Below are 27,538 nucleotides of genomic sequence, written 5' to 3'. Positions count from 1 at the left end.
CACCCACTCCTCCAGACTGATCCACCCAGCAAAACATTTTTGATATTTGCAGAACTCCTTCCAAGACAAAGCTCGCTGCTTGCGTCCAGGGTTTGAGGGCTGAGTACGGAGGCAGGCTGCTATGTTTTCAGGAAGCTATGTACAACACCCTGCTGGCCCCTCATCGGTCATGATCCTGCCTGCATTCATTGGAGAAGCACAGAGACCCAGTAAAACAACTGGGTCTACAATAGTGTAGGTATGAAAATTGTAAAGAGTGTTATTTTTATTTCAGTAGCATGTTTTTGATGAACCAGGGAAGGCAAAAATCAAGGTTGAAGTGGTCCTAAAATCAATTTTTTTTTTTTTTTAACCTGACTTCAGTCTCTGAATTTGGGTAATAAACTCCCTACTATCTACCTCCATCTTCTGTTTCCCCTGCAGGACTTGCTGCTTCCTCCAACTGACTGACATTTCTCTACAGAACACGGTAGTGAAGTCAGCAGGTGGAACAGAAGATTGACACTCCAGGAAGTGTCAGTTTCTTAAAATCCTCAGCAGGACTCTTCATCAAAACTGTGTTCAGCACTGTGGGCAGTGGAAGAGGTAAGTATTTAGAGTTTTCTATACAGGTATAGCTTTTCAAATGTAAAGTTTAATTGTTATGTCTGTCATTAAGGAATCTTTTTATAATCGGCCTAGACTGAGATGTTTAAATCTCATTCCAGATGGCATCCAAGTTTCTTAAGCATCTCCGTCCTTCCACACTTAAAGATCCAAGAGGCCCCGGACCACCTGAGGAACCGCCAGAGACTGCAGAGTTGGTGGATGATCCAGACATGGTAGTACGGCTGAGTGGGACCCTTAGTTTGAGTGAAGACAGCCTGGCCTCTGAGGAGAGCGATGGAACAGGTACTGAATTACTGGACAAGAAAATTGTCATATCAAATTACAGCTCCATAAATACTACTGTCGGTGATGCATTTTTATTTACACTAGCATCCAAGCTTTCAGGGTGTGCCCATTTCTTCAAGGCCTCAAGCAATGTCAATATATAAATAGTTATGTTGGTACATTCTGTTGCCTCTGCTGTGATGGTGGAGCTTCAGCTTGTGTTAACCATGCAAAACTGGAAAACTAGCTTACCGTCATGTGGATGTTCTTAACCGTTTAGGACACCCTTCCTGACTCAGCAGTTGGGTTGCAATTGACAAACATGGAAAATGCATATCAAGCTCCTCATTTTATTATTATTATTATTTATTATTTTAGGGCTGTTACTGATTAAAATTTTCATGTTCAAGTAATCGTTTTTTTTTTTTTTTTTTTATCGACTAATTTAGATTAATTATATCGCACATACATTTTTCGGATCACCACCATATAGTCCCCACTGTAATATCCACAGACATCTCCCCCACTGTAATATCCACAGACATCTCCCCCACTGTAATATCCACAGACATCTCCCCCACTGTAATATCCACAGACCTCTTCCCCCCCCCCCCCCACTGTAATATGGTCCACATCTCCCCCACTATATAGGAAGATTAGTGCTTGCTTAGTCTTACCAGACAAGCCGGCCGAACACGAGCAGTTGAGGCCGGGTGATGACGTCAGCGCACCGCTCCAGGCTCACCTAGGCCGTCGCTGGGTGGACCAAGATGATCACCGCTCCGGGAGCTAGACCAAAGCCGCGGCCTTTCCTATGGCCGAGGCAGCAGCAGAGCTCTGGATCACGGGGTGTGACAATCCGCATATGGTGACCCGTTCGGACCACAGATCATTTACCATCCGTTGCACCACTAGTACCGATCAAAAGAATTTTGATTGATCAAAAAAATGTACGATTAATCGAGGAATTAATCTTTAATTTCCACAGTCTTATTATTATTATTATACAGGATTTATATACTGTGTAGCGCCAACAGTTTACGCAGCGCTTTACAATATAAAAGGGAGACAATACAGTTATAATACAATAAAATACAAGAAGATTAAGAGGGCCCTGCTCAGAAGAGTTTACAATCTAATAGTGTGGGGCAGGTGGTACAAAAGGTTGTAACTGGGGAATGAGCTGATGGAAGTGGTAAAAGATTAGTTGGAGACATGATCGGCTTCCCCGAAGAGATGAGTTTTCAGGGATCGCCTGAAGGTAGCAAGAGTAGGGAATAGCTGGACAGGTTGAGGTGACGAGTTCGACAGGATGGGAAAGGCTCTGGAGAACGAGCATGGGAGGAGACAAAAGAGCTTGCCAGTAGGAGGTCTTGAGAAGAGCAGAGAGGACTGTTTGGGTGATGTTTGGAGACAAGATTGGTAATGTAGCTCTGGGCAGAGTTGTGGATGGCTTTGTAAGTTGTGGTTAGTATCTTGAATTTAATTCGCTGGGTGATCGGGAGCCAGTGTAGGGATTGGAGGAGAAGGTTGGCAGACACTGATCAGTTGGTAAGGTGCATAAGTCTGGCAGCAGCATTCATGATGGACTGAAGAGGGGAAAGCCTATGGAGAGGCAGGCCAATGAGAAGGGAGTTGCAATAGTCAAGGCGAGAGATTACAAGGGAGTCAACGAGGAGCTTGGTGGTTTCATTTGTTAAAAAGGGGCGAATTTTAGAGATGTTACGAAGGTGAATTCTACAAACTTTTGACAACGATTGGACTTGAGGCTGAAATGACAAGTCGGTCTAATATTACACCCAGTACCCTGGCGTGAGGGGAGGGACTGATGGTTGCATTGTTGATTTTGATTGGGAAACGTCATGGAGCGGGGCACGGGCAGGGGGGAATATTAGTAACTCCGTTTTATAGAGATTTAGTTTAAGGAAGTGTGTGAATTTTAAAACAGCACCTCTATACTTATTTTTTTCTACTTTGCTGCAATGTACCTATCATTAAAAGTAAATAAAAAAAACCCAGCTTTTTCTGCACTATTCATCCTATCCCCAGGAATATCAGCCCTGCATCAGCTGCTTATTTCCTGGGTCTAATGAAGGTTGGCATCATCCAAACCATCTCCTGCGGTACCAGGCTGGTGCTCCATATGTAACCTGGACTCGCAGTAACCATCCTTGTGTATGGACAAGGACCAAGTAAAAAGAGGAAGGACCTGTGACCTCATTGGATGGTCCTGAAGATTGCAGATAAAAATGGATGTATAGGGCTTTTTCCTTTTTAATATGAAAAAAAAAAAGGGGTTCCTTTATCACCAGATTAATAAATGAAGGAAATTGTGATTTCAAGTGAGCTATGATCTCAATTCTTTTCCATAATCAGTTCTTTGCAGTTTTTTTTTTTTTTTACACATCAATTTACAGGCATACCCCGCTTTAAGTGCACTCTCACTTTACATACACTCGCGAGTAAGGACATACCCACAAGTGTATGTAAAGTACCTTACAAGCACTGTACAGACATTTTGCAGCCGCAATAGAAGGAGCTGAAGCTCCGAGAGCATAGCCTGCCATGTTCCAGTGTGCCCCTGACACCCCCACTACAGCCCCTGAAAACTTAACTACAGCTCCTAACACCCCACTACACCCCCTGACCCTCCACTACACCCTATAAGTCAAAAAAGGTATTGTTTCTCTCTAAGTACATTTTCGTTTTGCATACATGCTCTGGTCCCATTGTGTACTTAAAAGTGGGGTATGCCCAGTGCTTTAAGTGGGCCGGAACGCGGCGGTACTCAGTACCGCCACTTCCAAAAATGGCCCTGGAGAGTACCAGCACCTCTCCGTGCACCCAGTACGTGGGTTTCCGGTACCGGAACGCAGCGGAGAGCTAGCTACAGCATTGTAGTCAGGGGCGTCTCCAGGGTGGGGCCTGAGCGGGCCACGTCCCCCCCAATTTTACTGTGTGCCCCCCCAAGTAATGTTGTCTGTTTGTATTGCAGACAGACCGCGAAACAATAGCCGCCGCGGCTGTCCGCGATCTGTCTGCGGCGCTGAATGACGGAATCATGACTGTTATTGTCATGTGACGTCGCCACAGTGCCGCTAATTATCATGGGAGTTGTAGTCTCCGCGGCCGTGCGGGCGGCGTCGGCTATGTGCTTGAGTCAAGCTCAGCCTGCTCCCGGGGGGTGGAGACGAGTCAGTCAGTTACTGTGAGAGCAGCGGACCAGACCTGCTAGACCAGACCTCCCATTTGCCCGCCGACTTCAGTGCCTGCCTCGCTCTGCTGCCACAAGGTAGGTCAGGAAAAAACGTAATTTGATGGCAATTGGAAATACCATTTTATTGGTGGTGATGGACAATTTTCATTTCTGTTAGCTCCCTCCCTCCATGTTACCTCCATGAGAGCTCATTATAATCAATATTGGGGGGGGGAGCACCGGCGCCTAATAGAGTACCGGCACCTCTTTTGGCCCACTTAAAGCACTGGGTATGCCTGTATATGTAATCGGTTAAAATAGATAACTTAAAGTGGTTGTAAACCCACTTTTTTTACTTTTACCTATAACAAGGCTTACCTGTAGGTAAGGAGAATATCTCCTAAACCTGCACGGTTTAGGAGATATTCCCCTCGCAATGCGCCACTAATTGCAGCGGCGCATGCGCAGGGGGGATCTACGGCGAAAGGACCGGCCGCCGCCGGACCTTGCTGAATTTAAATCTCCCGCGCGCATGCGCAGGAGTGACGTCATCGCCGCTCCAGCCAATCACAGCGCTGGAGCGGCGATACCCGGAAGACACGCCGAGTCAAGATGATATCTCGCTCGGCGTGGACCAGATAAGTTCTACACACCTCGTTCCGAGGTAAGTATTTCATAATGAGCTAATTTTGATGCAGGTTTACAACCGCTTTAAGAGGTTGCTATGAAAATAAATAAAGGGGCTTAGATAAAGGAGATTTAATTTGTTTAGACTGGATTCACATACAGTACTTTAGGGTTAAGGCCCGTACACATGATCAGAAAATCGTACACAAAAATATCGCTTTTAAAGGGATCGGACGATAATCTGATTGTTTAGTACACAGCTTTTGTGCAAAAATTTTCAAAGGGACGAACACGAAAATGCCGATTTTAAATCTCCCGCACGCGCGGGAGTGACGTCATCGCCGCTCCAGCTGGAGCGGCGATACCCGGAAGACACGCCGGAGCAAGATGACATCCTGCTCGGCGTGGACCAGGTAAGTGGTACTAGCCTATTATGCCTTTTGCATTGCAGGTTTGGGAAAAAAAAAAAAGTTTATGCGGTTTACAACCGCTTTAAGATAGGAAGACCGGGCAATGCCGGGTATTCAGCTAGTGAAAGATAAAATAGATTGAACATGTATGGCCATCACATTCAGATTGTGCACTAGAGGTTAAAAACCTCTTTCGACTTTGTTCTCATTTACTGTATTTAAACATTCTCGCTCTCTTTTAGAAGGTAGAGTGCTGGAGGAGCCGAATGCCCGTCCTCTTCTAACACAACAACTGAGCGAGATGTGGGCACATACTCAAGAACACAGCGTGCCCATCAGGTTGACGTTCGAGGTGACGGAGGCTAATATTGTGCGTGACATTCATGCCAAGTATGTGGTGAGTACTGCAGAATGTATTTTTCCTAATGACCTGTATAATATCAACGAATAACTGGTGGGGTGTGTATATGTATATATAATATAATAAAAAAAAAATATATATATATATATATATATATATATATATATATATATATATATATATATATATATATATATATATATATATATATATATATATATATATATATATATATATATATATATATATATATATATATATATATATATATAATTATTTTTTTTTTAAAATCTTCTGTTGAAGAGCTCTGGTGGCTGAAGAATGTTTTTCATCTAACACTTCCGGGAATGTCTGAGGCATGATCTCCTGCTATGGTACCATTTGCTGGTCCCTACATCACTGCAGGACACAACATTGCTGTAGGTGTTGACAGATGGAATTACACAGCTGGGGACCAGGCATTCAACATAGTTAGAAGTGTTTGTTTGACACAAGGGTTTTCAGCTTCTGTAGAGCTTTCAGAGCGTACACTGGTACATTTGGTCATGCGATTTGACAGTGAAATATCGCATGACAAGTTGCTTCCCATTGCCAGCAATGGAGCCGCCCAAATTGCAGAGACTTTGAAAAAGGTTCCAGCCCTACTTTTTTGGGGAATTCATTGCGACTTGCATAGACTTCTGTTAAATGAAGTCTCAAGCTGCAATGAAGTTTGGAGGCCCAAAATGGTAATCCATGGCTTTAAAGTAGCGCGATTTCAAAGCTGCACTGATGTGAACCAGGGCTATAGATTGGCAGCAGGTTATCCGATACTTCCAGGGGTTATGGGATGCCTGGTGCCCCGCTGCATGTTGTGGTATTCTGTAAGAGCCAGTGGATAGTACTGTAGTGATTTAGAAGCTAGTGAATGGAACCACACAGAACTGTAGATGAACCGGCGGACCTGGTAGCATGGGTCCAGGCATCCGACTTACCTGGAAGTGTTGCAGAATATATTTTTCAGCTGTAGTTTTTTAAGGCCTTGTTTGTACCAGCCCTTTGCTGCCCGTGTGTGTGTGTGTGTGTTTTTGTTATAACTACCAAGCTCCCCCACCGTCGACTGCCCACCTAAAAGCTACCATGGCAGCTAGAGGGGTCTGTAAAAATGCCACGGCAGCAGCAAATTTCAACATGTCAAGTTTGACAGGAGATGGGACCACACTGGACAAATGGTTGCAGCATGGTATTTACATGCGAAAAAATCAAACAGGCATTCAGGAGGTGGCAGTATCTTTGTCTAAAAAGGATTAAAAGTCATTCATCAAAAACGCACTGGAACGCACAGGTGTGGTGTGGGTTTTTTTTTATTATTATTTTTTTTTTTTTCATCTTCATGCATTCTATGCAATTTTTAGATTAAAAAAAAAAAAAATTCTGTGTGGCGGCCTCCCCAACATCTCTGGGCCCCATTTCTCTCCATTAAATGTCTAAGCTGTCCAGGACTCTTCTGCTGATTTGGAGAGACGCAACAGCGCCATTGGCTGCTGCAGCTGTCAGTCAGTAGGCCAATCAGGGGAGGGGGCGGGGCTCTGTCTGAATGGACACAGGAAGCTGTGACTCGGATTGGGTGCCCCCATAGCAAGCTGCTTGCTGTGGGGGCACTTGACAGGAGGGAGGGGCCAGGAGCGGCGAAGAGGCAGATCTGAGCTGCTCTCTGCTAAACCAACTGCACAGAGGAGGTTTGTTGTTTAAAAAAAAAATAATGAAAAATGAGTTCTCTTTTTTCTTAACTTTTAAGAAATTGTAGAGGAAAATGTACTGGACTGCATGAAAAAATGTGATCTGGAACACATCCAGACTGCATTACTATGGTGTAAACTGGCCTTAAAACTAGTTTTCGTATGCTATTAGAATCTGGACTTCGGGGCTAATCCTTGCCAAGTTCAATTTCCCTGTCTAATGACATGGCGTTGGGTAGTTAACAGGAATTGGCCCTTATCCTGGGGATGTAACCCTGGGAAGTCCCACGTCAGGCTGTTTACATTGACTGGGTTCCTTGGTCAACAGCTGTCTAGAGAGGTAGAGGGGTTGCTGACAACTACATTCTCCTTTCCAATACTACGAATATCCTTCTGACTAAAAATGCAAACTCGGTTTGTAGTAGTGGATTAAGCCTATCTGTATAGGAATGTGGCTTGCATGCTTCTACAATTTAACATCACATGTACCCTACAGCCTTTACCACCCAGCAGCTCATCATATAGCATTAGAACCTAATATACATTTCTGTACACACTTCATCAGCCCTCGTGAGTCTGGTTCATCACAAGTCACTGAACCTGTAGCACTAGAAGGACAACTACAGACTTTATACACCCAGTTGCTGAGGAAGCAAACTAGATCCAATAAAACTTTTTACAAGAAAGGAAGGACACATTTCCTGTTTAATAAAAATACACACACACACAACTTTAAATTATTTGAACACTCCATTAGGAACCTATTGGATTACAGCAAATAGTATTTTATGACTCGCAATGCATTTACTTAAAAAATCACATAGCTGCACAGCCTGATTCACATCGTTCTTCCCCATAGCGGGGTGAGCAGAGTATATCTGACTAGCCAGTGCAGCTGCTATACTTGCTACGAGTGTCTGCAGTTTCATAGTGAGGCTCCTGCTGGGAACCATTGTCAATCAACTTAAAGTGGCTGTGCCACTAAAAAAAAAAATATATATTAAAAGCCAGCAGCTACAAATACTGCAGCTGCTGACTTTTAATATTAGGACACTTACCTGTCCTGGAGTCCAGCGGCGTCCGCAGCAGAGGACGAGCGATCGCTCGTCACTCTGCTGCTCCCCCCTCCATCCTCAGTGAGGGAACCAGGAAGTCAAGCGCTCCGGCTTCACTACCCGGTTCCCTACGGCGCATGCACGTGTGTGTGTGCTGCACCGACGTTTCTGGATTCTGAGTCATGGGGAAAGCAAAAGAATTGTCAAACGATCTGTGGGAAAAGGTAGTTGAACTGTATAAAACACATATAAATAGATATCCAAAAAAAACCCCACAAATAACTTCAGGTAAAATACAAGACTCTCTAAAAACGTGGTTTGGCTGTTTCAAGATGCACAGTAAGGAGGCACTTGATGAAAGATGGTCTGCATGGTGGCGTTGCCAGAAGAGAGCCATTACTATGCAAATGTCAAAGCCTCAAACCTTCTGGCACAAAGTGGAGTGATGAGACCAACATTTAAGCTTCTTGGCCACAACCATAAACGCTACATTTAGAGAGGAGTCAACAAGGCCTATGATGAAAGGTACACCATTCCTACTGTGAAACACGGAGGTGGATCGCTGATGTTTTGGGAAAGTGTGAGCTACAAAGGCACAGGAAATTTGGTCAAAATTGATGGCAAAATGAATGCAGTATGTTATCAAAAAATACTGAAGGAACATTTGCCTTCATCAGCCAGGAAGCTGCGCATGGGACGTACTTGGACATTCCAACATCACAAAGATCCAAAACACTAGGCCAAGTCAACCTGTCATTGGCTACAGCAGAATAAAGTGAAGGTTCTGGAGTGGCCATCTCGGTCCCCTGACCTCAATATCATTGAGCCACTCTGGGGAGATCTCAAACGTGCCGTTCATGCAAGATAGCCCAAGAATTTACAGGAACTGGAGGCTTTGAGCCAAGAGGAATGGGCAGCTTTACCATCTGTGAAGATAAAGAGCCTCATCCCCCCCCCCCCCCCAAATACCACAAAAGATTTCAAGCCGTCATTGGTGCTAAAGGCGGCAATACATGGTCGTCAAGAACTAGGGTATATAAACTTTTGATTTGGGTAGTTTCTGTTGCCATTATTATTTAAAGAGTAAACACAGTTGATTGATAATAAATGGCTTCGGCCAAAGAAAAGTTTTTGTTATTCATAGTCTCTGAAAAATGGCCAAGAAATCATAATCTCTGCCAGGGTATGTAAACTTATGAGCACAACTGTATGTAGCATTCGTATACAGCACTGTGTTGTGGCAGTGGTATGGGGACTTCCCGTCCTGTTCCCAGAACAAAATATAAACGCTGCTTAGCCATTCACAGGAAGCTTTGTATTTTATTAATGAATACAATGCTTCCTAAAATTAGCTGAGGTAGAGATTTTGAAGTTGCTTGTCTGCCTCTCCATGCCAATTGGAGAGCCTTGTATTCATTCATAAAATGCAAAGCTGTCTTTTGAATGGCTGTCTGAGCAGCACTTGGCCTGACTCCATCTTGTTCTGGGAACAGGACGGGAAGTCCCCATGCCGCTGCCAGAACACAGCACTGTATGTAGCTGATGCTACATATAGTTTATACAGTTCTGACTGCAGCCACATGTATTGGTGAAAAAAAAAGGAACCTGTTTGGTCCAAACAAAACTATTGCAAAGTAAAAGTAAACCTAGAGTTTGGCTGTAATTCGCAGCAACCTGTTTTTAAGCTTCTTTCGCTTTCCAAATGACTTGTATGGGAAAAAAAAGCAGGCCCTCAGTGATATGGCTGAAAATCAGGGGTCAAGTCCTGGGGAAAAAAGTGTGGGAACTTCCACCCAAGATCCACTCCCCCACAACAAAAAAAAAAAAATGATACGCTCATATGCATAATTACTAATCCGCATGTTTTTTTTTTTTTCGTTCCACTGTACCTTAGTAATACTTTATGTTACTGGCCGCTTCCTGTATATGGATTTATCAGGTAGTGTGCGGGTATTCCGTCACTTCCTCAATGCCGCAATGTCTCCTGGGAGCTTTTGTCATTGTTCCCAGGAAACATTGCGGAGGTCTGCCCCGAGTTATCGCGGGATTTAGAATGAACTTTAAGCAAGTTCTTTCTAAATCCCGCGATAACTCGCGGCAGACTTCCGCAATGTCTCCTGGGAACAATGACAAAATCTCCCAGGAGACATTGCGGCATTGAGGAAGTGACGGAATACCCGCACACTACCCGATGAATCCATATACAGGAAGCGGGCAGTAACATAATGTATTACTAAGGTTCGCCTGCCCCTGAGAGTGACTCGAGCTGGGCATCGCCGCTTAGTGAAGAATTGGCTCGGGCGACTCGGCAGCTCTCGGCTGCTCTAGTCCTGCAAAGGGAACTGCGTTCATGCTGTGAAAAAAGTGCAGGAACTCCGTTCCCACACGTTCCCGGAGGACTTGAACCCTGCTGAAAATCCTTAGGCTCCATGCACACTGAAGCTGATAAACTGAAGTTTATTGGCATTTTGGGCTTTTTTTTTTTTTTTTTAAAAGCCCATAAACTGAACTCTATCTAGCTAAAAAACCATACACTGAAAAACGCTAATAAACGCTATTGCAAAAACACTAAAAAATGTTGAAAGGCTCCCTGCAAAGCTACTGGCGTTTTTTTTATAGTGTGTGTGTGTGTGTGTGTGTGTGTGTGTGTGTGTGTGTGTGTTTTTTTTTTTTTTTGTTTTTTTTAGCTTCAGTGTGCTGTGTACAGCTTTGTGAATTGAACCCAATTTATGAAAAGTATGGAATTTTTATGTTTAGAAAAATCTTCATCGTTCTAGACGTTCTATAGGAATTGCACAGAGATCACTCCTTTTGAACCCTTCACTTTGCATGAATTCCACAATATGAATCTCACACTGTCAGGATTATATTACTTGTTACATAAGCTGGGGACTTGCTGCAAGCTTTGCTTAGTGATGTAACCTGCAAGGAAAATTAAACATTAATGATGGGAGATTTTTACATTAGTAAGTAGAGAAGTGTCAGTGTAAACTACAGGAAAAGGCACTGACCGCAATGACAACTGATAATGGCACAGGAAGTTATCAGCTCACAAGATTTCTGGCAAGATCAACAGTTTTTTTTCTTGCACATATGAGAATGGATATAAAACCCTTTTATTGATCTATTTAACAGACCAAAAGGAAGCCAATAAAATACTGAATATACTCAAGTATAAGCTGAGGTACCTAATTTTACCACAAAAAAAAATGGGAAAACTTATTGACTGGAGTATAAGCCTAGGGTGAGAATGCAGCAGCTACTGTAAGCAGAAAAGAGGGTCAACAATGCACATGTGCACGCCTCACTGTGCCCATTGCAGCCTCACTGTGCCCATCGTCGGTGTACCTGAAATTGACAGGCTGCGGGCCTCCATTCATTGTTCAAAACTCACGGTCTCCTCCTGGTCCCTTCCGTGATGAGTTTTTCAGCAGACACCGTTCCACCTATCACGGACGTGCTCTCATCCTCGGACTCAGTTTATCATCTACAAAACAAGATACGACTGCATCTGGGCTCGATCCGACAGGCGTACGTCTTGGTACGCCGTCGGATCGTAGGTGCATTTTTCCGTCGGCCGCTAGGTGGCGTTTCCAAATTGGCTAGATACAGCGATCCACGAACGTACGTCCGCCCGGCGCTTTTTTTTTTACGTCGTTTGCGTTTGGCTTTTTCTGGCGTATAGTTATAGCTGCTATAATGAGGCGTACTCAATGTTAAGTATGGCTGTCGTTCCCGCGTCCAATTTTGAATTTTTTTACGTCGTTTGCGTAAGTCATTCGAATAGAGATTTGCGTAGAATGACGTCACTGTCGTAAGCATTGGCTTGTTCCGGTTTAATTTCGAGCATGCGCACTGGGATACCCCCACGGACGGCGCATGCGCAGTTAAAAAAAAAAGTAATTTACGTCGGGTCACAACGTATTTACATAAAACACGCCCCAATCACAACGATTTGAATTGTGCGCCCTTACACCGCCAAAGATACACTACGCCGCCGTAACTTACGGCGCGGATTCTTTGAGGATTCGAAAAAAAAAGTAAGTTGCGGCGTAGTGTATCTTGGATACGCTACGCTTGGTGGAAATATGCGCCGCTGTACGTGGATCTGCCCCACTGTGTTCAGTGTTCCGCCAATCACGGACGTCCTCTTGTCCGAGGATGAAAAGGCGTCCGTGATTGGCGGAACACTGTGTCTGCTGGGAAACCCGAGGATGAGAGACCATTCGTGATAGGCTTTTCTCAGCAGACACAGTCCGGCCAATCGCGGAAGGGACCAGAAGGAGACCGCAAGTTTTAAACAATGGACGCCCGCAGCCTCTCAATTTCAGGTACACTGACTCGAGTATAAGCCGAAGGGGGTATTTTCAGCCCTAAAAAACAGGGCTGAAAAACTCAGCTTATACTTGAGTATGTACGGTAAGTTAATTGTTGGGGTTTTTCATACATTTCAAACCTAGCCAGAACAAGCCAAATCACTGCTGTTCCTCCGACATCTGGATTTACAGTACCAGCCATGTGAAATGCAGGCCTTGGCAACATTGGTCATATTTTTATAAAAAGGTCAGTCCTACGTTTAGCATGCCCAGCTTCTTTTAAAACCTCCTGATTTTTTTATTTTTTTAAATCCGATTACAAATGTCATCAGACTGTGCGCGTGTAATGTGGGGTTACTATGGCTGCAACAAGATGTTACTGTCAGGTCACCTGAGGCCAGGTGACAGATGCACACCATTGGGGTCAGGAGTGCACCACTATTGTAGTGGATCCTATGGCTGACTGCTGCGGATGGAACTCTGGGTGGTTCAGAAAAGCAGGTCCACTGGAGCACCAACATGGATCCCACTGGGAGATAGAGCATAAGATTCCCCAGGGCGCGGAGTCTAAGAGCCAGCAGGTGTTCACCGGAGCCTCTAGTGGTGAGGATGGACTGCGTTCCAAGTGGCTCCAGGTCGCGGCCCCCAGGGTCTCCAAGCTCATGCTCACGGTAGGCTACAGGGGGATATAGGGGAAGCAGCAGGTTAGGACGACAAGGGATAGTCAGATAAGCCAAAGGTTGAAGCAACCAGCAGACAAGGATAAACTGAGAATACGCCAAAGGTCAGGGTAACAAGCAGACACGAATAGTCAAAGAACAAGCCAAGATCAGTAACAGAAACGGATGTGGAACACACGGCAAGCAGGAGATGGGGAAACCAAACACACAATATTGCTCGGGCAAGGCAGGCTTGGACAGCAGTGTTTAAATAGTGTATCCTGTAGAGCAGGGGTCTCAAACTGGTGGCCCTCCAGCTGTTGTGAAACTACAAGTCCCATGAGACATTGCAAGGCTGACAGTTACAAGCATGACTCCCAGAGGCATAATGGGACTCGTAGTTTCGCAACAGCTGGAGGGCTGCCAGTTTGAGACCCCTGCTTAGAGGCTAGGGTGGAGCCACGCTGAGGAAAGATTACTTAACCATGCAGGTGTGAGAGTGCAGCCCAAGGCTGACACACAGACCAGGTAAGCAGACAGACGGCATGAAGGTATTATTGACGATTCATGACTGTTACCTATACTTCCTATAGGTTGGATAAAGTATTACTCCACCGCTTTTTGTAGTTCTTATTCTGATAGAGCAGCTAACTGCCTTCTTTTTTTTTCTTTTTTATAACCCTATGGATGAGATTTCTGTCCCTATTACAAAGGGACAGGAAGTTGAGGTAATTGTCCCCATTAATGACACAGATGGCAATAAACACTTAACTGAAGCTCTAATCCGCCCCCATTCTTTTTTTGTTAGTCATCCTAAAGTTCATAACAAAGATAAGCCGGCAACCCAAAAGCTTCTTCTTTACAGGATTTATTAGCACAACAGTAATGAAAAATTCCAACATAACGCGTTTTAGCCTCCTTACCTGACAATAGAGAAGTGCCTGTAGGTGATCTGACCCTCCAAGTTAGTTCATATGAGTCATGTTCCTTCAAATATTGTTAATTACGTTGTTATTTTTTCTACAGTTTTTCTATTGTCCTGAAGTGCTAGTTGTGATTTGTTACTATATTGCAGAGTGGTATAGTACATGCTTTGGGACTATTCACCTCTAGTATCTGAAGCTCTGTTACAACAGATAACCTTTTTTCAGGACACGTTTTGCTGTATTACTATTTCATACTGCATATCCATAAATAAAGAATAAAAAAATGGGGGGGGGGGGGGGGGGGGGGTTGAAGAAGCAGCTTTTGGGTTGCCGGCTTATCTTTTTTTCTGGACTTCTAAGTGAATGCTACGACCACTGCACCTACTCTGCTCATCGACTATCTACATAGTGGTTGAGTCTCCTTGTGTTTCTATGTTAGTCAACCTGAGCCTGAGAGAACTATGTGGTTCTGAAAAACAGTAACTGCGTGGTTAAACCAGTGGATACAAAATTGTCCGTGCTGGAGCATTTCATAAACAAGTCATCAGGGTTTCTTTTTGAAGCTTTACTTCAGGCAGATATAAAAAGCACAAATTTTTGCAACTTTGTAATCATTAAAGAGGAGCTTCAGGCTCCTTCAGAAGAAATGACAACACTATAGCTGCTGACTTTTAATAAAAGGACACTTACCTGTCCAGGGATCCTCACCCAAGCCGATTCTTTAATTGGCTTTGGGTACAGGCACTGGCATCTGTAGTAAGGGAAACAGGAAGTGAAGCCTTGCGGCTTCACATCCCGTTTCCTACTGTGCATTTGTGAGTCTTGGTGCGCCTTGTGACTGGTCCTGTAGTCTTCTGGAACCTGTGATGTGTTCCAGAAGATTGTGAGGGTCTCGATTTGCCGCAGGCAGATCTTTTCGCCCGCAACGATTTCGCCGGTGATCAGCTGTAAATGGAGCCTTTCCATCTGGGTAGAAGCCAGATGTTGGGTGTGCTGCAGTGCAAGAAGCCATGCTGATCGGCAGGAAAAGCAGAGTGACAGAAGTGAGCTAATCAGTATGCTGCTTCTCTTTTCACTTTCCAGTCTCAGTGTAGGTAGATTTGTAAATTAAAGTAAAAACTGCGGCAGAGAAAGTTCAAGTACCTGAAAGCTATTTTTAAGGGTTCCCCTGTGTTAAATATACAGGCCCAGATTCAGAAAGGAGATACGACGGCGTATCTGGCCGGTCGTATATATGTGCCTGATTCATAGAATCAGTTACGCATAGATTTCTATTAGATACGACCAGCGTAAGTCTCTTACGCCGTCGGATCTTAACTGCATATTTACGCTGGCCGCTAGGGGCGTGTACGCTGATTTACACCTAGAATAAGTAAATCGGCTAAATGCGCGAATTCACGAACGTACGCCCGGCCGACGCAGTACAGTTACACCGTTTACATTAGGCTTTTTCCGGCGTAAAGTTACCCCTGCTATATGAGGCGTATATGCGGCGTACCAATGTTAAGTATGGACGTCGTTCCCGCGTCGCATTTTGAAAAATTTACGTTGTTTGCGTAAGTCGTCCGTGAATGGGGCTGGACGTCATTTACGTTCACATCAAAACCAATACGTCCTTGCGGCGTACTTTGGAGCAATGCACACTGGGAAATTCCACGGACGGCGCATGCACCGTTCGTGAAAAACGTCAATCACGTCGGGTCATGGTTAATTTACATAACACACGCCCACCTCTTCACAATTTAAATTAGGCGGGCTTACGCCGGCCTATTTACGCTACGCCGCCGCAACTTTCTTTTGAGAATACGGCACTTGCCTGTAAAAGTTGCGGAGGCGTAACGTAAATAGGATACGTTACGCCCGCACAAACATACACCATTCTACGTGAATCTACCCCACAGTGTAGCTTTACACAAGCCATGATGATCTACCATATTTTTGTTTTTCCTTTTCAGATGTACACCATTTACCTTCTACACTCGGGACAATATGATCCTTCACCCGCCTTTGTCACCTGTCGATACTCTGATCTGGAGCGACTGAGGAAAAGTCTACGCTCTCATTATCCTGAACAAATGAACAATGTGTCTTTTCCTCGTAAGCGTCTCCATAAGAACTTCACAGCGGAAACCATTGCAAAACGCAGTCGTGCCTTTGAGCAGTTCCTCTGCCACGTGTCTTCAGTACCCACTCTACGATACTCTCCACAATTCCTGGGATTCTTCTACTTGAGCGACATGCAGAAGGCCCAGCAGTTTACATGTACAGGATTATATAATCTAGCACTCCCAAAATGGACAAATTGTTGGCGTCTCCAAGAAAAGCTTTGTCCGACGTGGGCGTCTACCCCCAGACTGATTGTGCTCGCTGGGCTGGTGGTGTGCCACCAAGAGCTGGATACTCTGGCAGATGCACAGGCATACAGCGAACAGGCAGTAGCTCTTCTGCAGGAATCGCAAGAGCAAAACATGACTTTACTTATTGCTTTCCTGCAGGCCCACATCCAGTTGTCTTGGAGAGTGGGGAGAGACAAAATGGCCTCTGAGGCTGCCTTGCTGAAGCTGAAAGAGGCTGGACACAGTACAAGCAACGCTCCCACCCTAAAGGAAATTCTAATTAAAGAGACCATAAAATGAACACCTAAGGCATCTTGCAGATATGCACTACATTCTATACATTTCTATTTTTGCTCTTGTTCAGGTACGTGGTAAAACTGCAGTCAACCTCCCTAGTTTTACTGCCCCCCTAGCACGTGTGAATGAACCCCCAATATTTAGGAAGCCCTGTGACCCACACTCTTCTGCCAGACAGGTCCTAAAACTCTAGCTGAAGGATAGTGTAAAATGTGCCAAACCTACCTTCTGCCTAGTTCAGCTTAGAAAATTGTAGCCATTAATATATTCTACACATTTTTTTTCTTTTCCTTTTTTTTATTTTCTTTTATTTCAGTTTTTATACAGATCATTTTTACGGAGCTCCTCTTCACCAGTTTCAGAGGTAACAAGTATAGAAACCTTAGTCTCGAAACATGGTAACTACACTAACCCTTCTAACCTCACCGGATAAAATAAATTAAAATTGACTAATTATTTACAATTTTTTCAAGTTAAGGATGATGGGAAAACATTAGTGCAAAGATGTCCATAGACGGGGTGAGATAAGGGAAGGAATGCAATGGTCAGGTTTGCGGGAAGGGAATGCAATGATCAGGTCTGCGGAAAGGGACTGCAATGATCAGGTCTGCGGAAAGGGACTGCAATGATCAGGTCTGCGAGAAGGGAATGCAATGATCAGGTCTGCGAGAAGGGAATGCAATGATCAGGTCTGCGGGAAGGCAATGCAATGATCAGGTCTGCGGGAAGGGAATGCAATGATCAGGTCTGCGGGAAGGGACTGCAATGATCAGGTCTGCGAGAAGGGACTGCAATTACCAGGTCTGCTAGAAGGGACTGCAATGATCAGGTCTGCGGAAAGGGAATGCAATGATCAGGTCTGCGGAAAGGGAATGCAATGATCGGGTCTGCGGAAAGGGAATGCAATGATCGGGTCTGCGGAAAGGGAATGCAATGATCGGGTCTGCGGGAAGGGAATGCAATGATCGGGTCTGCGGGAAGGGAATGCAATGATCGGGTCTGCGGGAAGGGAATGCAATGATCGGGTCTGCGGGAAGGGAATGCAATGATCGGGTCTTCATTCAGATAGTCATGTGATCAGCATGCTTTTGGTTAATGTTTGCTTTTGGGACAATCTGCATACACCGGGAATACACCTTCCTGGGCACATGTGTCAGCCAGGACACCATCTTTTCTCCATAAGTGGCCATACGCTAGCCTATAACTGTTACCTGGGTATGGAAAGTAACAAAGAACTGGCTACAATTCGCATTTACCATCTGAAATCCCCCCAACACAAGTTGTTAAAATGTTTTTTGCACAACTACTTCTAGGTATTATAGATCTATGGCCTAGGATGCCCAAGAGTCTCATCAGATGTGTGCTCTTGTCGCCAGCACCAGTTAGCTAATGGGGGCAAACTATTCATCATTAATTAAAATGCTAATGATAAAACTTAACAAACAATCTAAAAAAAGATCAATTCATTGATCTGTATTACGACTAGTTCTCCACCACACAAGCAGAGATTTATATGAGCGATTGATAACAACATTTTGTTGCAGTCAAGAATTGGCAAAGTACAAAATGATCAAGAGCTCCCAAAAAAAACGATCAATGAGATGGTCTTTCATTTCAGTGTGTTATTGTTTTTTATTTTTTTTGTTTTTTTTCGATCAGTTTAGATGAATTGTTTCATGTGGCCACCATACTTTTCCCTGTATGTAGTATATAGGTGGGATTTTAGCTACCCCTCCAATGAGCACAGACTACATCAATTATATAAAGTATGTACAAATATTTATTTTATCCAATAAAATATTTTAATACATTTTCTCTTGTGTGTTTATTTTTTTTACATCGATACCCTCAACCATTTTCCACCAACTGGATATAATCCATGGTTGTTTCTAGCTGATACGGGGGAGGGTTGACGTGTTTTGTGGGTTCACCACTTCCTCAGGACCTTCTGTCTCTTTTGTATAGCTACAAGAGGACAACGTATGCTCTAAAAGCAACAATACAATATTTTTTTGTTACTTTTGCTTTCAGAGCACGTATTCTTGCATTTATACAAGAAACAGGAGGTCCTGAGGAAGCGGTGACCCTGTGAAACTTGTCAACCCTCTGTTCCCAGTCTCAACTAGAAACCAGGAAAAAAGGGTAAATACTGCGCTAACAAAAAACAAAATAACCTAAATAAGCAGCCGCTATACAGTAAAAATACACACTAATAAAACAAGAACAAGGGTTGTAGCCGCACTAACCTAACCTGTGAAAAAATAATTGAATATACCACTTGAAACAATATGTAGTAGTGATCCTTTGATGGAATAACGTTCAATGAACAGTGGTATGACACCAAGTGCTAATTAATAACAGATAAAACAATAAACCTAAATAAAACACAATAAAAATTGTGCAAAAGTGACAAATAGTAGTCCAATATTGAACGAAGATCAAAAATAGATATCGTGCATAAGTGGATCTCAAAACTCGACTAGAAACCACCATGAATTATTATATTCAGTTGGTGGGGAATGATTGATTGAGGATATCAATGTAAAACAAATACACAACGAGAAATCTATGTATTTTTTAAAATGTTTTATTGGATAAAATAAAGATTTTTTTTATATTCTTTTAATATAAATGATGTATTCTGTGCTCATGGGAGGGGTATCTAAAATCCTACCTATATACTACTTATTAATGTCAAGGATGCGACCCTCCACTAGCACATATATGTAGCAAGAACCTTCCCCACACATTCTACATTTTGTTACATACTTTTTCCTATGCCCTACTTTCACTGGGCTGACCTGCAAAGTGTTAGGCCCCTTTTCACACGTATGCTCAGCGGGGATCGCTTTGTTGTTCCCTGCTGAACCGGAGGATGACAGAGCGGTCCCCGCACACTGTGCAGGGACCGCCCTGTTATTTCTCCGCTCTCCCCTATGGGGGGATTGGATGAACACGGACCGTATGTCTGTGTTCATCCGATCCGCAGACGGAAGGAAAAATAGTGTTTTCTTCCGTCTGTCGAATCAGATCATTGTGGAGGCGGACGAGATCGGGTGTCAGCGGATGAACCTCCGACACCCACAATCTCATAGGGACCAATGTATGTCCCTTTTTTCATCCGCAAAACACTTTTTTTTTTTTTTTTTTTTTTTTAAATAAGATTCTGCAGCGTTATGGGCCAGCGAGGAAGCAATCCTCGGATTCTGCAGTCTGAGGAAAATCCTATTTTTCCATTTTTTCCATCAGACATCGGATCGGATGAACACAGATAGACAGTCCGTGTTCATCCTCCCCCCATAGGGGAGAGCCGAGATCTGACAGGGCGGTCCCTGCACAGTGTGCGGGGACCGCCCTGTCACCCGCCGGCTCAGCGGGGATCAGCGGAGTGATCCCCGCTGAGCAAGCGGAGGTTCAAGGGGCGGATCATCATGGATCCGTCCCATGTGAAAGAGCCCTTACTTTTTGGTGATGTGTTGGACATCAGGGTGTGATCACCCCATCACACATGGCCCCAAAGATGGGTTTACAGGTGATCAGTTTGCTACTAGGAAATGTAATCATTTTGTTGACAATGTAGAGAGAGAAAATAACCGCTCGGTAGTCTTCAAAGAACCTCCTCACTGGAACCAAACCATGGGTGCTGGCAATGCAATAATGATACAAAAATACGAAGGAAACTTGGACAGCCGCACTCCAAAAATGTTCTTTTTAATTAAAATCGATCACAAAATAAACATGCCACAGCAAAAAAATTGGAACAGAAGCTAACGTTTCGCACTGTAGCTTCAGTGCTTAGTCATAGCTAGTACAGGTGATCAGTTTGCTACTAGGAAATGTACCGGTAAACATTTTGTTGACAATCATCTCATTAATAAAACTGCACTTTGATCGCTCCCCTGCACCCTCGGTCACCCACTTCAAAGATCAAATGTTCTCCCTTCTTTATTACACTTGCTATTGCCCTTTACCAGCCCAGTGTCTCTAGGACCTACAAAATGAGGATAAAAAAGGGGAATTTTTATTATATATTTGTACTCTTATAACTTGTATTTTAATATACTTTTATATGTCTATTTTATACACAAATAACCAAATTAATAAAACCATTTTAATGACGAAATGTAATACTGCGGAATATTTATTTAACCTTTAAAAAAAAAAAAAAAATCAAAGGGGAATATAATATTTTAATAAAATGTGTATGAAAGCATCTCATTGCAGTGTGATTGTGACAATGTTGAGAAAAAAGGATGAATGACAATAGTAGGTAGGCATTACTGGTTTATAAGTTCATGTAACCTGGTTTAAAAAAAAATATATATATTATTTATATGTACTCACTAGTTTAGTGTAGAATGCAGATCGAATCGGTGGGGGGAGCTGTAAACAATTTTAGAATGTGTAACGAGACCCTTGTTTGCTCGCTTCTGCTCTCCCGACACTCCTCTGCTACTAGTGAGTCAGCTTGCAGATCGCAACGTCTGATGGTTCGGTCATCCAAGGCTCCGGGATCCGAACTACAGCTATGTGCCGTTCGGGATCCATTAGAACAAACACCAGGCAGGCTGTATGTAAGTTCAAACAGGAAGACCTTTATTGGAAGTACACAACACACTTTTTAACAGAATTTGGAACATCCCGCCCCCAAAAACAACTTTCCTATTGGTCAATTGTAAAGTACATGTAGTCCTCCTTCAGGTCCTCCTTAGCCATGCAAATGAGGACTTGAAAATGAGTCAGCAGGGATTGGTCCGAAAGCTTGATTAGAAGGACTGTTATGTGTAATGAGACAGAAGCCCCAGGGGGCAATCAATGTACATAATAGCCAGACACAGAACAATGGAGCCGTCTGGAGCTTCAAGACGGGGCAGAAGACCCCCACAGTGTAACAGATTTCAAGGAGGAACACTTCTGCATTCCAAGGTCCATGACAATACTTCCCCTGGGAAACAGTCCAACAGCCACAGTGGGACCCCGAACGGGTCAACTCGAGGATGTTGAAAAGGTAGTCTTAAGGTTCCAGGTCTGTCTGCCGGGATAACCCATCCGCCTTCCTGTTTTGAGGCCCTGGCCCATAATCGGAAGGCAAGAGACTCGCATTCAGTCCTCTCCAAAAGCCTCTGTCCCGGCTAGGTCTGTCACAGAATGCATCTCAGAGGATGACCTGACAGCCATTAAAATGATTGGGAACTGTGGCGTGCATATGTCCACCACCCCCAGCCCAGGCAATGGTGACAAACGTCAGAGTCGGATGCATGCTGGTACCAGGATACTACTGAATAAATTTGGCCGCTCTGCCAATTATGTTGCCAACCAAAGTTTCAAGGACCCTGTTAAAATGAGGTGTCGCAAAACTGGAGGGACGACCACAAAACAGTCCTAGCAATGTTTTTGTCCACAGCCGCTGACATCTGCTGGTCTTCTTCCAGGCTTGATGCCCTCTACCAGTATTGCCATCAGGCAGCCACAGATGTAAGGCTTCATGTACATGGGACGTTGTTCAACCTCTCCTGGACGATTTAACTTGACAGCTAGAAACCGGTGTCTAAAAACGGGCGTTTAGCCGCGTTTACATGTCACGTTTAGCCGCGTTTGCATCTAGAAGCGTTTAAAAAAAAATTGGGGTTAAAATGAAAACCGTCTGTAAACGAAACACTGCTAAACGCAAGTTACCGCGTTTAGTCACATTTGGCGCTTGAAATGCCCCTAAACGCATTTTTTTTGAGTTCCAGAAAAAGCCTCTAAACTCAACTGCCTAGAAATGACTTTAAACGACCCTGTGTACATGTAATGATAAGATAAATAGAGGAGAGTTCAGGAGCAGTTGAAAAAATTGCCAAACTGCTCCTAAACGTCAGTTTACCCGCAGCAGTGTACATAAGACCTTATTTGTGTGAATGCTTGCTGTTTAAGTTAAATAGCTTAATTCTTGACATTTTAAGCTGGCCATTCACTAGTAAATTTTCGAATTAACCACTTGCTTACTGGGCACATAAACCCCCTTCGTTCCCAGGCGAAATTTCAGCTTCCGGCACTGCATCGCTTTAACTGACATTTGCGCGGTCGTGCGACGTGGCTCCCAAACAAAATTTACGTCCTTTTTTCCCCACAAATAGAGCTTTATTTTGGTGGTATTTGATCACCTCTGCGGTTTTTATTTTTTGCGCTATAAACAAAAATAGAGCGACAATTTAAAAAATATATATTTTTTATATGTAAATTAGTGAATACACCCCTCACATTTTTGTAAAAAAAAAAATAAAAAATCTTTTTATGTGACCACTAAAAAAAAATTACTTTCCTACAATGTAAACTAGTGAGTGTGCAGCTTGTATAACAGTGTACATTTGCTGTCACCTCAAAATAACAACACGCAATCAATGTCTAAACCGCTGGCAACAAAAGTGAGTACACCCCTAAGTGAAAATGTCCAAATTGGGGCCAAAGTGTCAATATTTTGTGCGCCCACCATTTTTTTTTATTTTTTTCAGCGCTGCCTTTAATCCTCTTCACCAGAGCTTCACAGGTTGCCACCGGAGTCCTCTATTACTCCTCCATGACGACATCACAGAGCTGGTGGATGTTGGAGACCTTGCGTTCCTCCACCTTCCGTTTGAGGATGCCCTACAGATGCTCAATAGGGTTTAGGTCTGGAGACACGCTTGACCAGTCCATCACCTTCACCCTCCGCTTCTTTAGAAGGCAGTGGTCGTCTTGGAGGTGTGTTTGGGGTCGTTGTCATGTTGGAATACTGACCTGCGTCCCAGTCTCTGAAGGGAGAGGATCATGCTCTGCTTCGGTATGTCACAGTAAATGTTGGCATTCATGGGTCCCTCAATGAACTGTAGCTCCCCAGTGCCGGCAGAACTCATGCAGCGCCAGACCATGACACTCCCATCACCATGCTTAAAAGCGGGGGTTTTAAGGGCCATACGTTTAAGGGAATACGTTTTTTTTTTTTGTTATATGTATCTGCTGCTCTTCCCATATTTAAGTGTGTACTCACGTGTCCTTATTTCGCAGGCCACCGCAATGTCTTTCAGCCGCAAAAGATAACATAAAAATAATTCCTGGAGGCTTCCATCTTGCTTGTGGGCGCTTTGAAGCCCACAAGCAAATCCTTCCCGGGATGCAGTGAACGCTCGCCATCACTTAAAATGGCGGAATTGTATCCGCCCTCGTCACATGAGCGGCTGCACGTGTCATGTTACGTAGGAAATCACGCGAGAGTTCCTCTGTTCAGCCAAGGAATCGTCTCCTGGGCAGCGTCACGCTGTGCTCCCAGGAGACATCGCAGCTACAGCGACACGCCCACTCCCGCGGGAGCCGAACCAGGAAGTGCCTGGTTCACAAAGGAAAAAAGAAGGTATGGAATTTATTTTTTGGACAGCGAACGTAAAATGTACACACTGATCCCCTGTGATTAAGGTGGACTTTAATTTTAGGGTGAACCTCCACTTTAAGGAGGGCTTGGTTACTCGTTTGGACACACCAATACCTAAACTGCTCTTACAGTCAGTGCTGCCGGATGGCTTAAAGGTTCTGACACTGAAGCTGAATCCTATTCTACAATCTAAAGTGGTAACGTTCTACTGGCTGCGAAGTCTGAGAGGCTTGTCCTTAAAGGATCACTAAAGGAATTTTTTTTTTTTTTTTTTTGCTGAAATGACTTTATTGGGTATAGAGACATACAAGTTAACTGATTCCTTTTAAAAATGATTAAAAATGTAATTTAATCTATCATATAATGTGCCTCTAGTTTCACTTTCGGTTTTAAAGGTACATACATGAAGTTCCGGGTGAGAGGTGAGTCGGGAAGACTCACAGAACAAAAACAAACAAATCCAGGGCAGTGTTTTGTTTTTAAAATGAATCTGATTGGTTCTGAGGAGTTTTAGACACACAGTAATGACAGCTTAGACCATGGGTGCTCAACCTGTGGCTCTCCAGCTGTTGCAGAACTACAAGTCCCATGAGGCATTGCAAGGCTGACAGTTACAAGCATGACTCCCAAAAGCAGAGGCATGATGGGACTTGTAGTTTTGCAACAGCTGGAGAGCCACAGGTTGAGCACCCATGGCTTAGACCATCGTGAAAATCTCCCAGTACCATGGTTATAAGGAAACAGGCAACCAGGAAGTGTGGAGATCACAGCAGAATTACAGCTACTTCAAAGCAAAAACGAACAATGAGGACATGAAACCAGTACTGCAGTAAGGTAAAGGAAGCTATTTAGCTAAAAAAAAAGTCTTTTAGTGACCCTTTAAATTCCACCGGCTGCTAGGTCTGTGTGAGAGGCCTATCCCGGTATTCAAGATCTGCTAAAAAAGAAAGCCGGTTTACCTTTGGAGTCAAGGAGTCTGTAAGTGATCTGCAAATGGTATCTGAAACCTCCCCTAACCCTCTCTCCTATTACCATTTTCAAGCTCCTCATTAAAGCATTGAAAAATATCTAAAGTGACTGGCACCCAATTTCTGTTCTAACTTTCCATTATAGCCATGGACTCAGCCCTGGGGTGAATATTTGCTTGCTTCATGCCTCTGGAGGTACCTCCTTGTCCCCAGTAGACGCAGGGGGGACACTATATATATATATATCTGTCCTTGTTTTTTTTTTTTTTTCAGAGTTCAGCTTTAAGGAATGTTGATGTTTGGTAGTAAAGCTGTGACATGTACGGGGCACATGACAAACAAAATGTGCAAGCAAAACTGAATGAGCAGATCCTTCTTTATTATGTAAACTGTTGGGCGCTATATAAATCATGTGTTGTAATAATAATAAAGGCCCTTGTTCGGACACTTCCCGTTATATGGTGACAACCGTTTTCCCCATGTTGTCACTCTCTTACATGTGCCGCTGGTGGAAACATAAATTGTACAGGCACAGTCCAAGGTTGTCATCATCAGAAAGCCAGTTGAAAGCAATGATGTGCGGCTGGAGTGAATGTATGTGGGCAGGAAGTGGATATACAAGGCTTTACTAGAATAGCAGTACTGATATCTGAAAAAATCATTGGGGGAAAAAAAATGAAAACCAATATTTTTACCGAAAAAATTGGCAATGGTTTGATACACAGTGTTTTAGTAAAATACATGTCTTCCAGCAAGAATTTAGATCTACTCTTCCAATGATAAAGGAGAGATGCACGTATAACTATAAATGCTTTATTTACTCTTATGCTGCGTGCACACAATTTTTCGACATTAAAAAAAAAGTTGTTTTAAAAAAATGTGTGCGGGCTTCACATCATTTTTCGGGTTCTGAAAAACGAAAAAAAAAAATTCCCGAACATGCTGCATTTTTTAACAACGTTTTAAACTATGTCGTTTTTCAGGTTGTAAAAAATGGTCGTGTGTGGGCTAAAACGACGTTAAAAACCCGCGCATGCTCAGAAGCAAGTTATGAGACGGGAGCGCTCGTTCTGGTAAAACTACCATTCGTAATGGAGTAAGCACATAAATCACGCTGTAACAGACAGAAAAGCGCGAATCGTCTTTTACCAACACGGAATCAGCTAAAGCAGCCCCAAGGGTGGCGTCATCCTCATGGAACTTCCCCTTTATAGTGCCGCCGTACGTGTTGTACGTCACCGCGCTTTGCTAGAGAATATTTTTAAAACGATGGTGTGTGGGCAACATCGTTTTAATGATGAAGTTGGAAAAACTTCGTTTTTTCTACATGCCGAAAAACGTATTTTTTTCATGCCGAAAAATGATCGCGTGTACGCGGCATTAGTCTTTAAGACACTAGAATATTATTTATTGCTCAATTTTCAAAAGCGAGACCTGCAGCTTGTCAGCATCATATTGAAACTAGGACAGGAAACAGACTGCATATTCATCCCAACACAGACTCAGCAAAGGGCGCCCTCTGCTGATGAGTAGGAGGAACTTTATCATCAGCCACAGAAATGGTGATCTGCACTAACAGGTCCTAAAGGGGTTGTAAAGGTACAATTTTTTTTTTCCTAAATAGCTTCCTTTACCTTAGTGCAGTCCTCCTTCACTTACCTCATCCTTCCATTTTGCTTTTAAATGTCCTTATTTCTTCTGAGAAATCCTCACTTCCTGTTCTTCTGTCTGTAACTCCACACAGTAATGCAAGGCTTTCTCCCTGGTGTGGAGTGTCGTGCTCGCCCCCTCCTTTGGACTACAGGAGAGTTAGGACACTCTCTATGTTGCAGATAGAGAAAGGAGCTGTGTGTTAGTGGGCGTCCTGACTCTCCTGTAGTCAAAGGGAGGGGGCGAGCACTCCACTCCACACCAGGGAGAAAGCCTCGCATTACTGTGTGGAGTTACAGAAAAAAAACGTGTTTGGGCAGCCTACTAGGGCCGAAACAACTAATCGATAACTAATTGATTATGGTATTAATCGATTACAATTTTCATAATCAATTAATTGGCCAGTAATATAAAAAACTAAAATTAGCCCTTTATAGTACAAAAAAGCAAATCCCTACTGTAAATATTACTTTCACTGTCCCACGGTAAAATGAACCCCTTACAATAGCGATTATTTGCTCTTTTTGTACTTTTTTGTTTTTTTAACCCCATTATGTTACTAAACATCTCAGGCCTGGGTTCACACCAGAAACACACTGCAGTTCATTTACATGTTTTCCTATGGGACACATTTACATCCACGATTTTTTTTTTTTTAGCTGCTGTGTATTTGGAAAGGGCAAGGACTTTTTAACGCAAAACGGTGCTATTTTGTTTTTTTTGGTTCAATATATTTCAATGGAGAAACTGCAGAGAAGC

The 27,538-nt window shown here is 43.5% G+C and overlaps 1 protein-coding gene across 1 annotated transcript in view; it reads left to right on the top strand.

The window, feature by feature from the left end:
• SNX21 (sorting nexin family member 21) overlaps positions 1–18,585 on the top strand; it is a 36,376-nt gene extending 17,791 nt beyond the window's left edge. Inside the window, exons 2-4 of the mRNA XM_040330244.1 lie at positions 708–891; positions 5,349–5,503; positions 16,097–18,585. Coding sequence (XP_040186178.1) covers positions 708–891; positions 5,349–5,503; positions 16,097–16,777 — 1,020 coding nt within the window. The 3' untranslated portion in view covers positions 16,778–18,585. The remainder of the gene's footprint in view (positions 1–707; positions 892–5,348; positions 5,504–16,096) is intronic.
• Positions 18,586–27,538: the final 8,953 nt, after the last annotated feature.

Source organism: Rana temporaria, chromosome 12 (genome assembly GCF_905171775.1).
Source record: "Rana temporaria chromosome 12, aRanTem1.1, whole genome shotgun sequence".
Taxonomy (NCBI): Eukaryota; Metazoa; Chordata; class Amphibia; order Anura; family Ranidae; genus Rana; species Rana temporaria.
This window is presented reverse-complemented; position numbering and strand designations above follow the sequence as displayed.